The sequence below is a fragment of the Syzygium oleosum genome, unplaced genomic scaffold (assembly GCF_021117445.2).
Source record: "Syzygium oleosum isolate NSW1041296 unplaced genomic scaffold, Sole_v2.1 Sole_v2.01, whole genome shotgun sequence".
In the NCBI taxonomy this organism is placed as follows: domain Eukaryota; kingdom Viridiplantae; phylum Streptophyta; class Magnoliopsida; order Myrtales; family Myrtaceae; genus Syzygium; species Syzygium oleosum.
Genome location: NW_026607485.1, coordinates 31,637,959 through 31,660,649, shown reverse-complemented (window position 1 = coordinate 31,660,649; position 22,691 = coordinate 31,637,959). Strand labels below are relative to the sequence as shown.

The 22,691-nt window shown below is 40.6% G+C and overlaps 2 protein-coding genes and 1 long non-coding RNA gene across 4 annotated transcripts; 1 reads left to right on the top strand and 2 right to left on the bottom strand.

Annotated features, from left to right (window-relative positions):
• Window positions 1-1,885: 1,885 nt before the first annotated feature.
• LOC115692540 (RNA-binding protein L) lies at window positions 1,886-8,237 on the bottom strand. 2 transcript variants are annotated; one of them, XM_030619426.2, is made up of 10 exons: window positions 7,777-8,237; window positions 5,848-5,910; window positions 4,468-4,549; window positions 4,296-4,367; window positions 4,020-4,095; window positions 3,741-3,792; window positions 2,852-2,943; window positions 2,691-2,760; window positions 2,321-2,406; window positions 1,886-2,182 (listed from the first exon to the last, which is right to left on the bottom strand). In XM_030619426.2, the coding sequence occupies exons 1-10, from the start codon at window positions 8,098-8,100 to the stop codon at window positions 2,140-2,142; spliced, it is 960 nt and encodes a 319-aa protein (XP_030475286.2). In that variant the 5' UTR covers window positions 8,101-8,237; the 3' UTR covers window positions 1,886-2,139. The 2 variants fall into 2 exon arrangements, with proteins under 2 accessions (XP_030475286.2, XP_030475287.2); XM_030619427.2 differs by having other exon boundaries at window positions 4,020-4,092; window positions 7,777-8,234.
• A 5,326-nt stretch (window positions 8,238-13,563) lies between these two features.
• On the bottom strand, window positions 13,564-17,091 carry LOC115692543 (SUMO-conjugating enzyme SCE1). Its single transcript, XM_056320255.1, has 5 exons — window positions 16,928-17,091; window positions 16,699-16,782; window positions 14,617-14,769; window positions 14,397-14,510; window positions 13,564-13,991 (listed from the first exon to the last, which is right to left on the bottom strand). Exons 1-5 carry the CDS (start codon window positions 16,991-16,993, stop codon window positions 13,929-13,931), a joined length of 480 nt encoding a protein of 159 aa, XP_056176230.1. The 5' UTR covers window positions 16,994-17,091; the 3' UTR covers window positions 13,564-13,928.
• Window positions 17,092-18,811: 1,720 nt separating this feature from the next.
• LOC130140227 (uncharacterized) lies at window positions 18,812-20,967 on the top strand. The gene is made up of 2 exons (XR_008818246.1): window positions 18,812-19,392; window positions 20,354-20,967. It is a non-coding gene; the product is annotated as an uncharacterized LOC130140227 (long non-coding RNA).
• Window positions 20,968-22,691: the final 1,724 nt, after the last annotated feature.

The following is a 22,691-nucleotide window of genomic DNA, read 5'->3' as shown; positions in this document are numbered from 1 at the left end:
AGCAGAAGGAAAGTTTTGTACTGATGTGCATCGCTTTTTCGTTTTCTCGATGGGACATTTCTCTTAAGTATAAACTTAACTATTGAACCAGAAACTAAAGAAGATAATGGGTTTATATCTAAATGCCACATCTAAGACTCATGCCAATGCAAGTCTGACAAAACAGTGGGTAAGTGTTCAAGCTGTGACGCTCAAAGTGAAGAAACCTAAGTAATAATAGCCTAATTTCAACCTTTGAATGCCTTGTTGCGCGAAGCTAATATACTTAGAACTTGGGTCAATATGAGTGATATTGGAGCGCAAAATCTGGTGCTTTAAAAGTCATGTAGCATGTATATTTTTCATGTATAATTTGACAGCTTAAAAAGGTGACAGCTAGCATGATGAATTCATATCATTAATTAAAAACACGCGTCCCTCACATCATATGCGCGATAAGTTAAAACTAGCGGGGGCCTGAATGGCAGCGTGAATCTCGGCGGCTTGTGACTCCTTAAGTCAGACATCATCGGAGTGGACACGAAACATGGAAATCTGGTGTCAAATAAGGCTGGGCATGGTTCACAGCTCTACAGACCCGTGGAGCAAATGAACCCACGCAATGCTAGAGTCACAGGGAATGGCGGCATCTCTGGTAAGACAGCACATGGGGGCAAAGACTGATGATCAATTCCAAACCATTTGAAACGACATCTTGACTTGAAACCGACTCATGAATGAACGTGGAAAAAGTGAGACAGAATTACTGAGTTTCTCAAATCAGATCAGCAGAAGAAAAGGGTTAGATGCATGAACGCATCCCCCGGAGGATGCGATCACGAATCACAAGTAAGTATCGCCGCGCACTAATTTGGTCGAGTAAGTCAAAGTAGATTTTGTTTGCTAGCGATGATTATGATATGTGGACTTTTCTGTGCGGTTTGACTTTCCATCAACACAGCACCACTGCGTTCATTGACACTTGGCTGTCCTCTCCTTGAGGATATCGAGGAGAGCACCGCTTACAAGTAACCAAATCATGTCCTTAATATATTTTTAAATGTAAATTTCAAGATTTGAAATAGCTTTCGCGAAGAATAGTACTATTTCATTTTTTCAAGATGTCTTGGCAAAGGAAAGGTAGTTCTTAGCATATTACGTAAGTGCACACAACATGAGATTTAAACATGTGGAATCCATGTGAAATTCATTATTGATGGGGGCAATTATCTTGATCCCCGGTCGTTGTCGTTGGATATGTTTATGTACCATGTTCCTAGGTAAGCTTTACAGTTTGAACCACGGTTCACTACGTTATCTTCCCAAGATATGCAATGCTATAGTTTTTCATCTCAATATCGGTTTAAGCATGTCGCAATCCATGGGTAGCCTGCAAACATGGCATATTAACTTGAGGTATTACATGATCTCTTCAATACTAATTTGTACATAGTTATTCAAGTCTAACACTGGAAAAGGAACAACGTCAATTTTAATCAAGTTTTGCGACTATGATCAATCGATCACCTCTTCTGAACATATTTTGGTTTAATAGGAAAATGTTTTGCGAGTATAGTATAATACTTCGTTGCTCCTAAAACAAAATGTGCACCAATACGGTAACACCATCAAGAACAGGACAGGCACATGAGGCTGTAGTTTGCATACTCAAGAGCGAAATAACATGCCCGACAGATCTTGCGTTGCACTTTGGAAACCTAAATAATCAACAGAAGAAGGTAATGTCTTTACAGATATAACCACAAGGAGGGGCACTTTCGCTGCGAATAACTACTTAAGGATCATCCAAAGGCTAGCTTCTCACTACGAGAAGATTTGTATCTACTTGTTTCTCCCTGGTAAAGAGGAGAGAAGATCAAAACAGGCACTCAATATATCCCTGATCTCCAAGCAATCAATATCCTGTATAAATTTTAATGCATAAGAAAAGGAAGCCTAAGCTCAGAATTCCTAGATTAGCCATTTCCGACATGGGAGCACTGTGTCGCACTATAGGCCAGTCAAAAGCTAAAATAATTATGAGCATAATACAACATAACCGAAAGAGCATGGCGAAGAAACTATTAGGCGGACGACAATGATTTTTATCGATGTGCATCCACCAACTTGACGGAAGCTCCAAGAAATCTAGGCCTTTTGCTACTTCCCCTTCCTGCGCATTCCCATCCGTGATTTCGCAAACCTGAATTCCCTATTAAGGAAACATTTCATGCAGTAGAGTCCAGCTTACTGAAAACTAAGGAGGTTTACCAACCTAGGGGCAAAAAGAGAAATAAAAGGTGCAGGAAGAGTAGGATGGAAGCAGCATTTAGAAGGATACTCCAACCGAATGCCGTCTCCAGCTGGTGAAGAAAGGAGAAGCGTGCCCTGAAGTTGATTTAGAGCTTGAGTTGAACAAGCAGTGTCCTGCACAAACAAACTGCGCTTTAACACAATCGATAGAGGTGGTGGCAAACCCATTTGTATGATATCCTTTGGTGGTATCATACTGAAAAAGTTACTGATTTATCATACAAAAACACTTCGGTTATAGGAACTCCCAAGTGTTAAACAGCATGCAGGTACCAAGGGGCAATAACTTGGAAAAATAGATATTATGCAAACAATGCATCTTTTCTATGTATGCAGAGGTAATACCAAAAGTTCGTTTCAAGGAAAAACACATTGGCAGCAATAGAGTTACGTAGTACCTGAAAGTCCACAAACGCAACTGGAGCACCATAAGTACTCTGCATCTTCAATTTCAAAAAACCAGAGCATCTGGTAGAAATAGGAATACCAAAAGGGAATTACAACTGTCTTCAGAAAAACCAACATATTGCATGTATAGATCATATTAATATCTCTTAACTGTGAAAAGACTTGAATAAGCTCCTGCTCTGTACATCTTGGCCCCAGATTAGCCACAAAAATTGTTGGGCATGGGGGTGCAGAAGAATTACCCTGTTAACATACAAAAAGAGAGGATTTATCAAAAAACCAAAGAAAGAAAAAACATTTCTTAAGCGCAGACTAGAATGATCCACAAAAAGGCTGTAAGTCAATAATAAGGCAGGTTACCCAGTCTAGAATGCGCAACATAACTGTAAGTGGAAAGATTGTCAAGGCAGTGAGCTCCTCAATGGTTTATGTGCAAAGGGGAAATTGCGATGCGATAATAAACTCACTTGGGTAAAACCCACAAGGCATTCGAGTTCTATACAATATAGAAGTTAAGTAGAACATCTGTCTTAACAAAGATCACCTTACTTAAGTAATCATTAACCACACTTGAAACCAATAAGTATATGGCTGCTTAGTCTCTATCTGTTTAGTGAAGTGCAAGTGGATGACTGCTCATTCTACTTGCATGCAAGCAAAGAACTGGACAAGATGTCTCACAATTCCAGCAACTCCTTGAACGTTATTGTGTTTTTGTCAAACACTAGATTGTTTGGTGAAATGTCAACTTCATCCTAAATATATAGGAATATTATCTTCATGATGACTGTTATTATCACAAGGATTTGAAAGAATGCAGTCACGCATGCATGCACGCACACGCGAGCGCACATATACACACAAAGAGAGAGAGAGGGAGAGAGAGAGTAGATTTCTATTAAGTTATAATTTATATAAGTGGCTCAAGAAGCCTTTGAATATAAGTTTAGGCTACAAGAAGTGTCTAAAAAACCATGTTACTTTGGGAAAGAACATAAATTCTGACTCAAATGTTAGAGCAGATATCAGAGTAACCTTACCATTTTTGCAGCTGTTGTCCCCTTTATGCCTCGGCCATCAGAACTTCCATGACTGGACATTTACAAATTAAAAATTTACACGACAAGATGACAAGGAAACAAACACGCATAAGCAAAAGAAAAAGGAAAAGATTGTGCTCCAACTTGCAGGGAACAGGGCATGCAGTAATGGCTTCTACGAAGCCCTCAACTTTTCCACTAGAGGCAATAATCTCATCTAGTGATTGCTGAAGTATACGATTTCAAGTAATAAGAATGTGCTCAAGTAGTGCCAATGACCTTTGTGTAGATGGATAACCAATCGTGCTGTAAGCAGAATTACCCATTCCAGGCATGTGAGTGCTGCCAACACCTGCTAGTGTCCAAGAGTGCAAAACATGTGCAATGTGAGCTCTTTCAGGAACATGTGCCTTTGAAGTGACCATGATAAATTGTACCAAAATAACATAACATTAGATTAAGCAAATCAATGATGATAACATCCAGAATAAAGGATTTAAGAGTGCAACTGCAGCTTTCTGCCTCCATTAACAGGTGAATCCATAGTCTTCTTACCAGAATCCAAAGCGCCGAAGGAATATGGGGATGATAATCTAGCTCTCTTGTCTGATCCATGTCTGTCTTCATCTGATTTTCAAAATCAACAGGCCATAAAAAAAATATTAAATCAAGCATACTGACCATCGACAGTAAAGTTTACACAAGTTTAAACCAATCATTATTGTACCTCTTGAACGTTTAGACCTGGAGTTGGATTTTGCAAGATCAATGTATAGTGTTGATCCCTTCTCAAGATCAAACACCATCCCCTGCATATAAGGTTGATAAAAGCAATCAGAGGACCATGTCATAACTTCCAATAAGCAGCAGCCAAGCATTCCCACTTGATAAACATTCACCATAGAATGTTTCATAATTCTGTTTGCAATAATCCAATTCTCAGATATGTAATTCTCTTTGACCATATCTTTCAATTGCAAGAAAAATTATAATTTCTTATATTCCTTTAATCATGACGTAACAATGACAGGATAAAACAAGGTACGGATTACCAACTTCATTATAACAACATAAACTAGAATTTGATACAAATACATGATAAGTTCGAAGATGAATTCATAACACGGAAGACAAGTTTTCATTCCTGAATATTACAAAATTATGCTTGTGCAAAAGCCCTAAAATTTTTAATAAAAAAAGTTAAAAGATTAAAGTTCATAAGCAATAGCAGATCAAACAATAGAAAGAAGCAATGCTATCTACTTCATTTACATCAATTGTGCTTTTCCTTTGAAAAAAAAATGATGTGCACGCATAGCATCATGTTGAAAGGTTCAAGGAACAAACATCATAAATTGGCTCAAAAGCTCCAATTTATAGTAGAAGGAAATTGGTGGCTATTGTAAGTCAAAGAATCAATATAAGTCACAGTAAGGTATGCTAAGGAGGCCACTCAACATCAGCTACTTTGGGCAATAGTAGATCTATTTTAAGGAGAAAGCATTGTCAGGATGGCTCTTGAGATGATATCAATAGGCATTAGAAATTCTCTCACTGTTCAGAAACAAACATTATAATTAAATCCAATAATCCAACACAGTTATTCACAAAAGGGCATGCCTGACAAAAAAATGGTCACTACACTAGACGAGTTCCTGAAAAGTCATTCCAATGAGTCAGGCCACAACACTGAGGGCCACAAACTGTGGAAAAGCATATAACTATTCTGCATTGAATGCATGGACCTTGTTTGCCAAGACACTAAGAAATGTCCTTTTATTCCACCAATGGATTGGAAGCTACCATTCAAGCAAACATTAAAATGTCATACCAAATAAATTTCCACTTCCTTTATTATGTTAAAGACTGAAAATTTTTGAAATTTTCACTTTGAATAGGTAACACATGAAAAATTCAAGTTATGCGCCATAAATGGCATTAAATACCAGGTCAGTTCTCAGAAAGTGAGAGTCATTACAGGGATATAGATTCTCACTACCTACACAGTACTTAATAGATAATAAAGAGTAAGTATCAAGTAATTTGGCAGAAAAAACCAACCATAAAGTAGAAGACAAAGCACAACAGGGAAGGCAAGAATTCTTACATTCAGTGCATGCATTGCTGCAACTGCAGATTGCTGATCTGTGAATACAGCAAAAGCAAATGGCTGGCATTACAAGGATACCATATCAGGATAGAGCACTTCACATAAGAATTTACTATTTTTATTTCAATAAGTACACATAAACACAACCACAATGCGCTCATGCATACACTCAACACACAAGCAGATGCGTATAACCACATGCTCAATCATACATATATATCTAATGAAGAACAAAGATCTCAAATTGGTTATCCTTCCATCAAAGAGAAGCTCGTCAGCTTGCTATTATGCAGTCTCATTGTTTATGAAAAGCTGCAATTCTTCCTCAATAAGATATTATATTGCGGAAATAAAACCATAACAGCCTTCGGGGAGAGATGTAGGAGACTAGCATACGACCCAACTAAATAAGAAATGAAAAAAATATTACATCACAGCCAACCAAAGAGAGTCATTGACCAGGATGGACCAAAACCTAAGGCCGATCCTATCACTAAAATCATTTCATCTTCCACAAGTTTTTCTTCAACACATTTCTAGGCAGTAGGGCCAAACCGATGCTTATGCGTAAAAAGATTTTCGAGCCAGCCCAAACCAGTTCCAACATTTAAATAGATTTTTCACTGTTTATGCATAACTAACAAAATACTCTCAAAGGAAGGTGATAGCATCATGGAGACCTCAAGCATCAGAGTCAATGGATCACAGAAATGTTATGGATTCTTGAAGATTTAACAGCTGTAAATGCTATGATATTCTTGAGTTGCCTTTTGTCATTATTTTGAGCAAGTGAGAAGGAAGCTGCTTAAACACAGAAAGTGGCCGCAGCAACAGCATTAGATTTTCAATCCATTTCCAAGGAAGTTTGAAATTTAATCGTCACATGCAAGACTTGAGAAACTGTTTTTTGTAGTGTCCACCAAGGTTCATTCACCAGATTGCCTTTAACCATAAGAGACCTATTTTCAATCCATTTCCAAGGAAGTTTGAAATTTAATCGTCACATGCAAGACTTGAGAAACTGTTTTTTGTAGTGTCCACCAAGGTTCATTCACCAGATTGCCTTTAACCATAAGGACGTAGTTCCCAGGAAAACGGCAAGCATAGTCTACGACCACCTCAACAGAAGTTGAAGCTTCGGAAAAAACATCTTTTTCAAAGGCTGCTTCTTTCCGCTACATAGCTGTAATCATTAAGCTTGATCTAAATTCTCAAACTTACAATTCCAAAACCCCCTTAACTAGATAGAGAAAACAAAATTCTTTGTATAAAATACTACTGACTGTTTAAACATAATCCCCTCAGGTTCTAGTAAGGCACTGATAGATTCCAGTTCACCAAAGGGAATCAGTATCTAGCTGAGGAAATCTCGATATCCCACTAAACACTCTCCTCCCCATCAGTAGAGTCTACTCCCATCCTGACCTGAGTGAGAAGACTGTATACCTCGACTTGAACAGACAAAAGCACTCAATTGCCCAATCCAAAGATATCCTATCAAGTCCCATTTCATCCACATACAGCACATGCCATACAGTATCTACTCTGATCGTACGGCTACTTAAGTCTTTAATTGGATTCAGGATCAATTTATCAAAATCCATTCGAATTTCATCGAATAAGCTCCATGGAAACAATAGAATAAGCTCAGAATGAGTACAGACAGATACTCCTCATCAAAGTTCCAACCTTTTCGCCCTTCACAACAGAGACAGTGGGATAATTACAGCTTAAACATCTCATAGTCATTGTTTTTAATCGCCCACAAAATTCCACACAGAAAATAAAGAGCACGCATTAATTCCAATCATCCAATCTGCTACGGCAAGCATAAAGTCACTCACCGTTCATTCGCTTCAATTCATACTCGCAGAAGAAATCAAACTCAATCACACAACAACAGCACGCCAGCAGAAGCTACCGCACCTGAGAATTCTTGCTAGGGCTCCTCAAATGCGAGGACTCGTAGCCGGGGAACTCGCGGAAGAGGTTGTAGATCTCGCGGGCCTTCACGTCCTCGGGCAGGCCGGCGACGAACAGCGTCCGGACCTCGTCGTACGCGCCGTGCGGGACGACGACGGCGGGGGCCCCGTAGGAGGGGAAAGGAGGCTGGTGATGGAGGTGCGGGAGGTAGGGCTGAGGCGGCGCCGCCGCCGCCGCCGGAGGCTGCGGGGGAGGGGGCGCTTGGTAGTAAGCGTAGGCGGGGAGGGTCCCCGGCGGCGGAGGATAGTAGGCCGCCATGTCGTCCATCGGAGACAACCAGCGGCGACGGCGGCGGAGGAGGCCTTCGGCTTTAGCAGGAGGCCGCTGCTCTTCTAGCGATCATTGGGATTTTGGGCGTGCGCGCTCGCTTAGTGCAAAAGATTAGGGGGGAGGGACTAACCGTTTGATTAGTTCTAATCATCGTTGTAATCAAAATTTTCACAGAAGAAGATTGAAATTAATAAGCTCTGCATTTTGCAATGAAAAGTCGTGTGTTTTTTTTTTTATGACAATGAAAAATTTCCATATGGATGTTTCGCCACAACAATTGGTGTCCTTAGAATGAAAATTTCTCCAAATTGTTGGGAAATAAAATTAATGTCTACCTCTAAACAAGCTTTGGCTTGTTATCGTGGGCCCTTACTGTAACGGCTGTAAATAATACGAGTCATCGTTTCCGGTTCGGTTTGGTCCCACCCAGAAATCGGGAATCGGACTGGTCCAATCTGGTTCTCGGGTAATCTAGTGAAACTGGTCGAGTATTATTGAAACTGGGAAGATCAAGTACTAACAACTAACAACTAGGATCAAGGAAGGAAAAGGAAAAGGCAAGGACCGTAGAATCAGTCACCTCATTTCTTGTCAGTGGAAGAGTCGTCGCAAGAATCGGTGGCGCCAATGGGACCAACAAGGGTCGAGAGTGAGAGACGGTATAGAGAGGGAATGGGAAACACCAAAGGTGATGGAAAGATCAATTACACGCATGGGGTTGCATTTGCTGTGCATTTTATAGATAAAAAATAAAAGGGAAAATTTCGATTTAGGGGCCTAAAGTGCCAGCCCATTTTACTCGAAAATGGGCCTCAAATATGTCGTTAATCGATGCCTCGAAACGGGTGTCTAAGTGTCGTCGATCTCGATTTAGTACTGAGACTGGATTGCCACAGTAGTAGAATGAGTCACGGCGGCGAGTATGTATTTTACTTTTTAATTTTTTTTTTTTTTTTGCTTTTTCTTTTTCTCTTCCCTCCGCATAGGCCCAGGCTATGGCCACGGATGTTTGCCCTCACCGAGCGTCGGGGCCGGCGCGAGGGCCGCCCAACGGCCTTCATCGACGAGCCCTCGCGGCGTCACGAGGTGAGGCCGAGCCCTCACCCCGAGCGAGGTTGCCCTCGCCGGCGCCCACGCCGCGGGCGACCATGCTCGCTAGATCGGCGAGGCACCACGTCGACGCCACGATCGACATGAGCTAGAGCACGCTTTGAGAACCGAGATCCCGAGCCCGGCTCGGCGGCCCGTGGAGAGGTACGTGAGGCGGCGAAATTTGGGCGGAGGTGAAGAAGGAGGGAAGCCCCGGAGAGGAGAGGAGGAGGTCGGAAGAGAAGCTGGCGCCAATGGGACCAACAAGGGTCGAGAGTGTAAGACGGGGATAGAGAGGGAATGGGAAACACCAAAGGCGATGGAGAGAGGAACGGGGTGATGGAAAGACCAATTACACACATGGGATTGCATTTGCTGTGCATTTTATAGACAAAAAATAAGCGGGGCGGCGAAGAAGAGAAAGAAAAAAAAAAAAAAAAAAATTAAAAAATAAAATTCTTGTTCAGACCACCGGAACAGTAGAAAAACTCATGCCGCCGGTGACTATTTGGCCGGTCGGCGAACTCGAATCAAATTGAGACGATTGGGCACTTGAGACCCCAGATTTGAGACCGATTGCACTTGGGACCCCATTTTGAGAAAATAGGCTCACTTTGGGCCCCAAATTAAAAATTTCCCAAAATAAAAAGAGGAATTTTTTATTATTATATTTATATTTAAAAAAATAAAAATTAATCGGTTCGGGCGGTCCGATTCGGTCCAGTCCCCTCCTTGGAATTGAAAGTGGATCGCTCGGATATCGATTCCACTTTTAGGAACTAAGAATAGGATCGGCACCCCGAAAATTTGATCCAATTGGGCGGTCCTCAATTCGGTCAATCTTTCTTGCTTATCCCTAATAAATAAACCTAGATAATATCACATGTGAGTTGGGAGCATTGTAAAAATTGAGAGAAGGAAGAAAAGAGATCTGTCTCTAGTTTTTTTTTTTTTTATCGATCTATGTTGGAGTGCCCAAATATGAGTTCATTTGTGATAATATCACACGTGAAAAGTTTTAACATGCCTTAGGATAAATATCTTATATAAAAAATTTATATTACCTTTTTTTTGTCTATCGTTCAAACTTAATAAATCGAAAGTCACGTTAGTGGATTTCATTCATTTAAATTAATGAAGGGATGATATCGAACTTCTTCATATAATCCAGAGATTTTATTAAATATTTAGCGATAAATCATGGATCACATTATATAAAATGATGGCATTACACATTGGACCAAGTTTATGGACTATTAGTGTTGGTTTTCCATTTCATAACTTATGCACTTTGACTTTTTTCTATTTCGAAATACTCCAAAGCTTTCGTAATATATAAATATTGACTAGTAAATGTAAATATAACTTTTTTTTTTCTAATTTTTAAAATTTAGATAATATTTTAAATTTCGACATGACCTTTTGCTTTTGGTAAACAAACATGCCGGCAATATTGATTTATTTAGATTGAAAGTGGATTTTTATCTCCCTAATTTTTCCGTACAAAGTGATTGGCATTACATCATAAAACAAGGGAAGTAGCATCAAGATGCAACCCGTCCAATCGCCTTTCTACCATTGCTCGAGCTAACGATGTTTCATATCACAAACATCATGATCTACAACATCTGGACCCGGTAAGGAGTATTATCGTAGACAGAACGCGGCGCCGGCTGTTTCTTCGCTATCTTTGCCGGCCGGCCTATCCGCGCATAACTTAGCTTCACCAAGCACATGCCTGATTTGGTATCCGTTGAAGCTCTCTGCCAGTGTCCTGCACCCCATCAAAATGCTCCAGATCAGAGGATTAGCAAGAGAAACGTCACGCCAACATTTGATAAGATTTGTTGAAGTATCTGTTCCGATCTCGAGGTTCTCTATATTGCATTTTAAGGTAAGCATCTGAAGATCTATCTGAACCAGAATACACAGCCCAATGGGAAATGTACTCTTCGATGGACATGTGGATGATAATACCAGATTTTCAAGGAAGAATAGTTTTCTTGATCCACTCATGTAGATGCTCGTTGAAAGATGCTCGAAGCAAAGAGGGGATTCGGATTTCATCCCAGAAACTTCTTGCTTTAGGACAGTCCCTTAATACATGCTCAATAGATTCTTGTCCTTGCTGACAATGTTGCAAGTGGTGTCTGATATTAAAGTCCTCTATAACAGAGCAATACCCTCTTTGAGACATTTCCAGATACTATGTTACGTTTTCGGTGGCGTCTCCATTTTCCAGATCCACGATCATATCACCCTAGAAGACTTGTCTAGACTATCTTCGCATGCAATTTCATCTGCTGATTCAAATCTCCATTCGCTGTATCATTACAACAAAAGGGGTTGGCTATGTCTCCCGTTATAGAGTTCGGCGTTAAATTGATGCTGTTGGGAACCCCTTCCAGGAGAACAAAGGGGAGATTTGGAAGATCATATATCTTGCAACGATCCCAAACCAGTCCAGTCATGTTTCCAAAACAGCACATTGTCACTGTTCTGAAGAAAGGTGTCTAATGCTTGTCTGAGAAATTCTATCTCCAAAGTCAGTTTTATAAGCTCTCAGAGAAAGATCCATCACTGTAGTACTTGTGGCGGATTCTACCTTTCTTTGCAGACCTGCCACCTAAACTTGGCAAGAAGAGCTTCTTTGCGGGTTCGGCCCTTGCAAGGCCGAGACCCTCCTTCCCTCTTTACTTCCCGCGACGTTTTCCGAATCAAGAAACTGCTTCTTTTGTTTCTCATCCGTGCTTCACCGCCAAAGTCCTTGTTTAACTTTATCTAGATCAAACACCTCAAACGGTGACTTCGTATCAGCCACCATCTCAGGGCAAGAATCCTTCTTGTGCCCAACCATTCTCCAATGAAGGCAAAGCTTATCAATGCCCTCAATGTTTGCTTTTTTAAAAAGGACACGGCACAGTGGTAAAGAAAACAACGTTAGATAATTTAATTATCCACCTAATCAAACTTATTAATCTAATTATTAGTTCACCAGGATATTTTACAAGAAAGGACCGCAGAGTGCACAATTGAGAATGCACAATTGATGTGTCATAATTGTTTTGTATGTCGGGGGCATTTGTTTTTCATAGTCAGAAGTGAAATTCTTGGATTTATAAAAAAAAAAAAAAAAAAAAAAAACATCCCCCCCGGGGTTGGGGTGGTTGGTGTGCGGATCCCCCTTCCCCTCGAAAGGTTGAGTGTTCGAATCGGGGGAGGTGACTTAACCGGTGCACGTGTGTGGTGGTAACGTGCGCCCCGGGGTTTCCTCCCATGGCGACCGTGCGGGGTTCCCTGGGTCATCAAAAAAAAAAAAAAAAAAAAAACAACTGCAAAAGCATTTGCCAATAATGTTTTCATTAATCAAGAACGAAAATTAAAGGCTCGAAGACGATTATATACCATCCTAGTCTTAACCATAAACGATGCCCGATCATCGGCCACGTCCCATGCACTCGGCCATGATGCTCAGGCACGACGCACAGCCATGAACGATGCCGGGGCACAGTGCACGGGTACGACGCTTGACCACGAACGATGCATCAAACTGGTGTTGGTATGAAAAGGCAAAAATTTTATTTTATGTGACAGATAATTGAATCATGACAAAAAGCGTGTAGATTCGTGTCTCTTGTGACAATACAAGAGATTAAATGCATCTTTCATGTCTTGTCATGTTCGAGTTTTCTCTACACTATTCGTGATTTCCCTCCTCAGGTCATGCACACTGCAAACCCACCGTGTCTATGGATCTAAAAGACTAGAGAGTGACGGTCGCCCATCCTTACACTCACAAATACTGACTTCTCATGATCCTATGAAAGCAATTTGAAAAGGAATAGCATCAAAAGGGACTTTCTCTTTGGAGATCTGTCACGATTGGGGATTTTCGAGGGATTCAAAAATTTGAGAAGTACGGTTCTCTATATGACTAGAAAGTCAGATCAATTGTGGGCATTGGATCTACATGAGCATTAATGTAAGAGCGGGTTAATGTACTCTAAGTAGAGAAAAATTCCATCTTTTCGCAGGAGGAGCTGGCTGTATATGATGTGCAACACATGGAATTCTATCGACAAAATTGATAAACAAACGATATAAAGAACTCCCTTGTAGCACAGTCTTACATCGAGTGCCAACGCAAGTCAAATCTCGATTTACAGTCTTCTTGCTTAGAAATGAAGACCGAGTACCTAAGCCTTTGAGACAGCAGGTCGGTGAAATCTCTCTCCGAGTTTGCTGATAATTCCTCAGCAAAAGTAACCAACTTTGCTATCTTTCTCCCACATGGTGCAAAGCCATGCAAAATATAAATTAGTCAACCACATGGGAAAAAGGCATAACTTGTCTAGCGAAGGCAATAACATATTTGTCATAAATCGTTCTTGCATCTATCATAGAAATAAAGTTTCTCCTTGAAGCTCATTGATTCTCATCCATAATGAGATCCACTAAGCTAGACAAGGAAGATCTTCCAACATTTGATCCAAAGACAATAAAGCCACCTTTCACCGATGTGAACAGAATGAACAGTTTGTTTATAGCAGTCATCTATAACAGTTGAAGCCCCAGAACTATGTAAAAAGATGATAGAATGGTTCCGAAGTACCAGTCTAGATATAACGGTAACCAACAATTACCAAGTACAGTCAGTCTGGAGTAAAAAGCAGACAAACATGGGCGAGAAATTGACAGAGATGAAGAACCACCAATCACCAGATAGCAGGCCAATGTCAGATAAGTGACGGATATTGCTTGGCCTGATTTCGAACTCTCTTCTTGTACTCGGTGGCATCCTGCAAGAGATCAAATACTATGTTGACAAAAGTTGCACTGGCATAACTAGAAGTCAACTCCTTAAGATCATTTTTCCTCAGAAGGAACAAGTAAATACAGCAGTAAGAGTAACAGATATCCTAAGCGCATCATCAGTCATATGTAGAACGAAAGCATATTCCTATGTATTTCTTGCATTATGCTTTATCAGGAAGAAGGGACCCACACTAAAGGACTTTTCTATCCTCTTATAAAAGCATATATGGCCGCTTCAAATAAATTTTCTCGTACTATGTAGTATCTGAGGTGGTTCAGACGAAGGTTTTGCCGGCATAGAAGGGTGGCGTGACCAACTGTTGAGGCTCTTCAAGGATCTGGCAGTTATTTACAGATTGGTTGAAATAAAAAGAATTATAGGAGAATACCTGGATGAAGAGGTGATACCCTTCAGTCTGTGCAGGATCTGCAGGATTTGGCTGGTCCAGTAAGTCCTGAATGCCAACAAGAATTTGTTTCACTGTGATGGCCGGTCTCCAACCCTGCACATAAGTTAAATTATTATATGAAACTAAATGGAAAGTTGTGACATGGTATATGGACATTTACATGAACTACGTTTTGATCAAAAGAAGCAAAATGACTCACGCTGTCTTCATTGAGGATTGATAAGCAGACAGTTCCAGAAGGGTACACATTCGGGTGGAAGAACCCTTGAGGAAATTTACACTTTGGAGGTTTGCTTGGGTAGTCTTCACTAAAATGAAGTGTAAGCGGGTAGAAACCGCCCTCCCAATCAGTCTGCAAACAACAGATAGAAATTCTTCATATCAGCTACAAGATATAAGTACCAGAAATAACTTCTCACTGTCTGTCACGTTACTTTTACAATATAATATCTACTATAAACCACAATGAATAGAGCTAACAATTCTCCTTTACCACGCAGAGAAATATTTCCCCAGTATAAAACAATGTCAAAAGTGACCTGACAAAATCCATAAGCATATGAACTATATTAGCAACCTAAGCTACATCTGCAAATAAGTTACAACAAAGAGCAGGTAATTACTTATTTAACTGACAACTTAATTTGATAGCTTAAGCAAAGGGGGTTCTTTGTAGAGCCTAAAAAATTCTTATAGAAGAGGTTAGTGATCAAGGGGATGCCCCTAGACACCCCATACTATCAAATAGCATAGTGTTCTTTAAGAACAAAGATACATAAAAGAATGAGTATACTATCCGATCCCATGCTTTCAGTCATGTCACTCATGGTTGAATCTTTTACTGCTTAATTGTGTTTTCTGCTATTGAGAGTGCATTAGCTTTGCAGATTTGTAGCAATCTAGATGTGTAAGGAAGAAATGCAATTTGAAATATGCTAAAACTTTTCTTAGAGTGTGCTTGTTTCACTAAAAACTTTATGATAAAGGAAAATATTTTCCATGGAAATCATTTTGAAAGAAATAGTTAATTTTCATTCTTTTGGTGACTCATAGAAAGTGATTTCCTTCTTGCCAGAAGGAGAAGTTGATTTCCCCCGTGATTTCCTTCTTGCCAGAAGGGGAAATTGTTTTCCCCCAAATCTAAGCTTGTTGATTTCGATCCATGGAAAATGTTTATCGTAGATCAATTAGTTTTCCGTCATCCAAACACCGGAAAGTCAGGAATAATTTCACCAAAACAGTTTTTAAAAGAAGTTACTTATGCATGTTTCTGATTATTACAATGATCTGCTGTTGATTGAATGAGGAATGAATTTATCATGTCTTGAAAACCACGTTTTTAGCGACAGTTCGAGATTGGTAGAGTACATGAGAATTTTTTGCATGTTTGTGGAATGGAAAAATAATGGCAATTGAACAGGTGGAATTTCATACAATCTTTAAGAACATAACAAACATCTAACTCACTGCCACAGGTTTAGAATATCATTAAATTAATCCACATAACCTACAAAATAAAATATTTTAATGTTTAAAGCTTTGGTTACAAGCTAAATGTCTCTTCCTAGCTAAGTCACAGTGGATTCATAGAAATAAAAGCTCACTTAAACAGGTGTTTGGGAAAAACGGGTGACATTTCAATGAAAAATCCAACTCGACAATATTCGCACTATGGAAAACAAAAATTGGCAGAACTTAAGAGGCAGATCGACCAATTCACAGTCGTGCTCACTCTGGATTCTGCATCAAGATGGCAACACAGATATTTCTCCCTTTCCCCCCTTTCTGTGAAGTGTGAACCTCCTCAAACGTGTCATTTTCCATCTGATCATCCCCCACAGGTGCTACTCTCTAATGAGAAGCAGTGCCTTACCCCCAAAAAAAAAATCAGGTATCCAACTGCATCCTATCAAACAGCAGCGCTCCACATATCGCATCCTAAGGCTACAGGTCCATTCAAACTGACAACAAGAAAGCCCAATCACAAGCAAACGCCTCCAGACTCCAAATTCCATTGACAAAACCCCCCCCCCCCCCCACACACACTCTTACACAACACGAGATATCACAGCAGACGATCTCTACCAAACACCGCAAAACCGGAGCCCGAGAAAGAGATCGCGGAACAACCACTCGCGCTAATCCAATTCACATCAGAGCAAACCTCACACGATCACCTCCATCCCATCCGCCAAAACAATCAAACGAAACCGAATCGACCCGAATCAGCACCCCCCTTTCACTTCAATCCGAGAATCGAAAGGCGAGAAGCGGCACTTACCCCGGCTTTACCAGGGATCACGCAATGCCACGCCATCAGATTGACCGTGCCATCGGGCAAAGTCTCCGGCTTCGCGACGAAACCCTAGAACACAAACAAAACCCACAAAAACCCATCGATTAAAATCCACACAAAAACCTAAATCATCGAGCAAAAACACCAATTTCAAGACGAGAATCGAAGGGGGCCCGGAAACGGGAGGGGGGAAACCCCGAAAAGGCGTACGGACATGGGGGTGGTTCTTGCGCCACGCCTTCCGCTCCTCCGTCAGACGGCCTCGAGCAATGCCAGACATCTTCTCCTCCTCCCTCTTCTTCTCCTTCGTCTCCTCCTTCCTCCTCCTCCTCCTTCTTCTTCTCTGTGCTCTGTCACTTGCCTTCCTTGTCGCGCTCTGTTTTCTCCTCAGCAGCAGCAGCAGCAGCAGCAGCGGCAGCTTCCCTCGGTGGGTTTTTCTTGCGAAGAGACGCGCAGGAGGAGGGGGAGGAGGAGGATTGGAAAAAGAAATTTGTACGGCCCAGATTTGATCGGGTACGGGAGAGGCCACGGGATGCGCCGACGGTGTGGAAAAGAAAAGGGGAGAATCATTGACCGGGGGAAGTCAATGGGGTCGCGCATTTCTTTTTTGGTTTTTTTTATATTCTGGTACTCGCGTGGCGAAGACGCTAAGGTTGTCCCCCTTTTTATTTTATTTTTTTAATCTTTTGGTTTTTTTGGGGGGCCATCGGAGAATCAAATTCCATAATTGATGACAGGAAAAACACACCGGTAGTACATCGTACATCTTTAATCTGTGGAGGGAAAAGAGGTCCTGCATCATTTTGGCTACAAGAACTTTAGCAAAAGTGAATGGTGGCTGGGTGGGTTTGGATGCCCCAATCCCAATATAGCCGGTTATTAAAATTTGGCTAAGTATTGGGCATGGGGAGGAAGGAGAAAGGAGATCGAACCGAAGATGTCGATCCAAGATTAAAGGATATCGAGCGACGGTTTAGTGATGTGGTGGCCTCGAGGGTTGTAACCGTCTGTGGATAAAATCGTTGTGCGGATGGGAAGCCCGGAACCTTGGAAGTGTGGTTGCAACCGTACTTGGCATGATAGTTGCTAAGGGGCGGTTGAAATTAGGAGTTATGGCGGCGTGTAATTATTTAGGGATCTATTATCAGGAACGCGTGTTCTCGATGTAATTTGATCAATTCATTGATGTTAATATCTTTTCGGTTTTCATCATTTGTAGCCTTTTACGTTTAAATTTATTGTTCTTTTTTCTAGTTCCGCCAATTGAATCCACCAAACCCATTTCGTAAAAGACCCACGATCGACTTTTTGGTGAAAGATTCGTCATCACTTGGGTCGACATCCCATTTTTTGTGAAACAACTTAACAATATTTAGGGACTTCGTCGGGTACGACCGGTTCGATTTGCCGAGTATGATGTTTGACATTCATTAAAGCTGCTTCGACCGCGACTTAGAATCAGATTCCAACTCAACACCCTGCAAACTGCTTCCTCAACAGCATAAGATTCAGCCTCAGTGTCGTGACCAACTCCATCAATTAGCGTATCCCAACTTCATCTTTGACCACAATCCTAGTTGCAGCAATATTACCTTACTTCATGAAAAGTACCATCGCAAATTGACTATAACACTTCCAGATTGTGGCTTCTTATATTCTTCTCCCTCTGATGACTGTGTAATCTTTCCTCCTGTAATTGACTACCTTAGCTTAATTTATTCCTCGAAAGCACAAGTAAGTCGTCTAACAATCTCAGTAGGCCTTGGTTCCTTCTTTTCATGGACTTCTTCATCCCCATCTTTCCACATATACCAGCATTAAAAAGCTACTTTTGTACACATTGTCCTGTTTTCTTCTTTACTAAGACCAATAGCTTGCTTTAGGATCTGCACTAGCCATCTATCAAAAGAAGTCATGTTTTGCCTGTCGATATACAAACACATTATTCCAAACCACACACATATTGTCTGTTGACACTGCAACAAGAAGTGTTCTTCTGTCTCTTCCATCCATCAGAAATGACATGTAGGGGTCTCCATCACCTCCCCTCCTTTAAAGATTTTTTAGATGAGGAAGAACACCAGTCCAGACTTCCCTTCCAATTGAATATGACGAGGAATGTTTCACGTTCCAACTACTACTCTGCATATCATGTACCAAATGGTAAGCAGATCCTACAGAAAAAGCACCACTCTTCTCAAAAGGCCACACAACTCGTATCTTCATAGAAAAAAATCTTCTTGAGGGAACTCTCATTATCATCTCCTTGTCTTCATCCTCCACCAAGCTACTCGCTAAAGTCAAATCCCACCATTGCAAATCAGGATCAATTAACTCGGGAACTTTTCATATTTTCATTGACATCTGCCCCGCAATTGAGCTTCACAAAGTTGCTACCGTGGGCTAGAAACCACATGTCATTCCAAACATGTATATCCCTTCCATTCCCCACCGGCCACAACATGCTTTTTTCAACCACTTCCCTCCCAATCAATATGCTACTAGAAACCCAAGAATCTCTACCTCCCATTTTAGCTTTCAGGAAACTACGTTGATGGTAGTAAATACCCTTCAACAATTGAGCCTTGTATGCCTGAGGATTTTGTAGCTATCTCCAAGCAAATTTAGCTAGCAAAGCATCATCAAAAGCTTCAAGCAAATTGCCACCCTCCACCATGGGTATGGTCTCTACAACCTCTCTCCAATGCTTTACTCCTGAAGCAGTAAGCAAGGCTTCATAACATTCCTGAAACATTAAAAAAATCTTCCTTTCATCCTCTACCCAATTTCCTTCAGCATCCTATTATCTCAGAATTTTATTTTTTCTCCTTCTTTGCAAAGTTCTCAGTATAATACCGCAGGTGTAGAATGGGATCATTTTCTTACTTAATAACTCAGCTCGTAGTGTTTGGTACTAGCCTCGAAAAACTTCATTTCCTCTCCGTTCTTTTGCTGACTTCTTTTCTTGTAAGGGTCAAAAACCTATCATGCACAAATTCTGAAGATGCTTCTATTGTCTTGAAGTAGTCATCGCTTTTAGGACTTATCCGTCGGGTGCTTGCTTTAATCTTTGAAGCATTTTAAATGATCATACCGAGGGCATTTCTTTGCCATGCTAGAACTACAAGGTTTTAAAAATTTAGATAATTCAGTTATATGAATCGAACCGCTATACCTTGGATATAGTTTAACCCATTGCCTTCGCTTTTCCCTTTTAATTTTACCATTTCTGCACCTGCGTCTGTGGTGTTGCAGGTGGCGGCAGTGTAGGAACTTGAAAGCAATTTATATTATTTATCCAAGCATTGCTTTAGGCCAAGTGAATGTCCTGAAGTATTGATCTCATGATAATCTTACCTTCCCAAGTTTGTTCATAATTAGAAAGTTCTTACTGCATGAGTGCATTGATTGGTTTTTTTTGTCACTATCCAATTTCAACTTTTGGAGCTGTTCTGGACATGGTTTACAAATTACAATCAGGTTATATTTCTCCCTCTCATAATCGATATGTGTGCAGTGCTACTAAAGTCATTGTTTTTGTTGAAGTGTGTCCTTAGTACTAGAAAGGTCAAGCGTTGTTCTTTGAAACCTTTTTATAACCTTTTTTCTTTTGCTTGATCTATCTTCTCGTCAATTCCAGGCGAAGCACTGCTTGTTTAATAGTAATTCTTTCAGAGATGTACTGTTAGTTCAACCACCAAAATCTCCTTGGCTGGAAGAAAAAGGGAATAGCAAAGTGTCTTTTTCTGATATTTTCTGCTGCAGATGTTTTATTAAGTAAACTAATCTGCAATTAGCGGAAGCACCTGTCTGTTAGGTGGATTCGTGTGCAGCCTGGTTTGATTTTCCTGTTATCGCTTGCACTAGTTATCACCAGCCATGGGCTCCAAGCCTCCAAATGTACCGGTTATTCTTCTCAATCTGGAATTCATTGACATGTTTTACGGCACTCCACGACTACCACTGCTTTAGCTGAAAAGTGAATATTCAGTAGTTGGATTGCAGTACTTTCCTGTCCAGGAAAGGTAGTCATAAGGATGTGAAAGTTGGCATTAACTGGCTTTTCAAAGCATATTACGAAATCGAATGCTCATGGCATATTGATGCGTGGCATGTAAAGGACTTTGATAAATTGGCGATTTTGACTGGGAATTAGGATAAATCATTTCTCAATTTCCTGATTCTTAAACTAAATGTTATCAGTGCTCTACATTATTCTGCTTGTTCGTGTATAAAAGCAAACCGAAGGTTTAATGGATTTTCCCAGTAAAGATCAGACATGTGACAATGTTTTCACTTTGTGTGGAGGCATATGCACTTTTGTCTATGTCCGAGCCTTGTTACCATCAGGAGTACTCTATTTATTAGACTGTCCTTCAATTACAAACGATCATAGACTGAGACAAGCCCAACACTAGACTTTGCGATATGTCTGTGATCTTGTGGGTGATAATATCTTTCGTACTTACTGCATTGCAAGTTTTAACCTTCCTAGGTCTCTTGTTTCCATCAACTGCCACCCGCAAATGAACCAATACACATACCGAGCCTCGCAAATTTAAGGCATTTTCTCTTATACTGTAAGTTTTAGCTTGTGAGATCAGTGCAACAAGTCCGATGCCCGTCTTGAGGGAGCTGACATTTACTACCTTCACATAAATGTGACCAGTTCACTTTCGTTTTTTCGTTTATCTAAAGCATTGTCTCATTACAGCAAGTTACCATTTTGATTAGGTCGTCTTGAAAGGGAAGGCCCTGAACAACAATCTTAAAAATTCTCAGCTTGGAAGGGATTTGCCGTCACGCGCACGCCATGGCAACTTAGGTCGAGTTGATTTAAAACTTTTATATTTGTTTTTAATTGGGCAAAGGCTTTCATAAACTACTCACTAATCTACACTGTGACTTAATGTGGAAACTGGAGAATTGCTGTTGAATGAAGATGTTGCGAATTGAGCATGGGGGATGTAGCAAAAGTAGCTACTTGGCTACAACAATTCACCCTGTCTTTGATGTCTGTCTCCGACTACGTTCCTATTGAATCTGTGTGCCATTCGATGCAAGATGTCTCGCTTCCCGACTATGTTTTGTGGAAAAGGTTTATACACTATGTCACTTTGATAGCATCGCATCTGCCGCTGTTACGAGTGAAAAAATGAGAAGTACTGCCAACCATGTCGAAACAGCTCATGAAAAACAGCAGTTCTGCAAACTTCCCATGTATACTGATCACAACCATCAAAAGCAATGCACATGAAAGCACATAGGTGCGTTTGGTTCAGCTTTTGGGAAAAAACTTTGGGGAAAGGCAAAGGACTTTAACTTGAAGGGTTTTGGGAAAAAGCAAAGACTCTTTTGATAAACTATAATTATTTTTTGTCGAAGCTAAACTGCAATTGGAAAGTGCCTTAGAAACAATTTTGAGAAAAAGACTATTTGCTAAATATATATTTAGAAAGTGTTTTGGTGTGATCAATTTAAGTATTTTAATTTTAATGTATAAAAGAGAAAGGCTGTTTGATAAACAAATGCGTTGATGATGGATTTTAGCCAAAAACACAAATCCAATCTTTCTCAGGCATTTTTAAGCTGCATAGGAAGCAAAAGATGCATTTGGGCTGGAAACAAATTGAGTCTTTGTCTGGCATACCTAAAGCTGCGTGAGAAGCTCCTAACGTCATGCTAGTAATCAACGGACGGATCAATACACTCTTGGCTTAGGTTGGCCCCCCACCTCGACAATCATCGATCCGCCTCACCGCATATCGGGTCGCCACCTCATCGATAATTTATATCATCGATCATCGTCGATGACCCTCAGACCTTACATGAGATGCCATTGAAGTCCATGAGGTCCCGACCTTGGAGCGACAGTCAGGTAAATTTAGAACATTAAATTACTATGGCTATACGTGACATGTCGAACACACCAAACATTCCCCAACCGAAAAAGAACATTGAACTTATCAAGCTGTTCC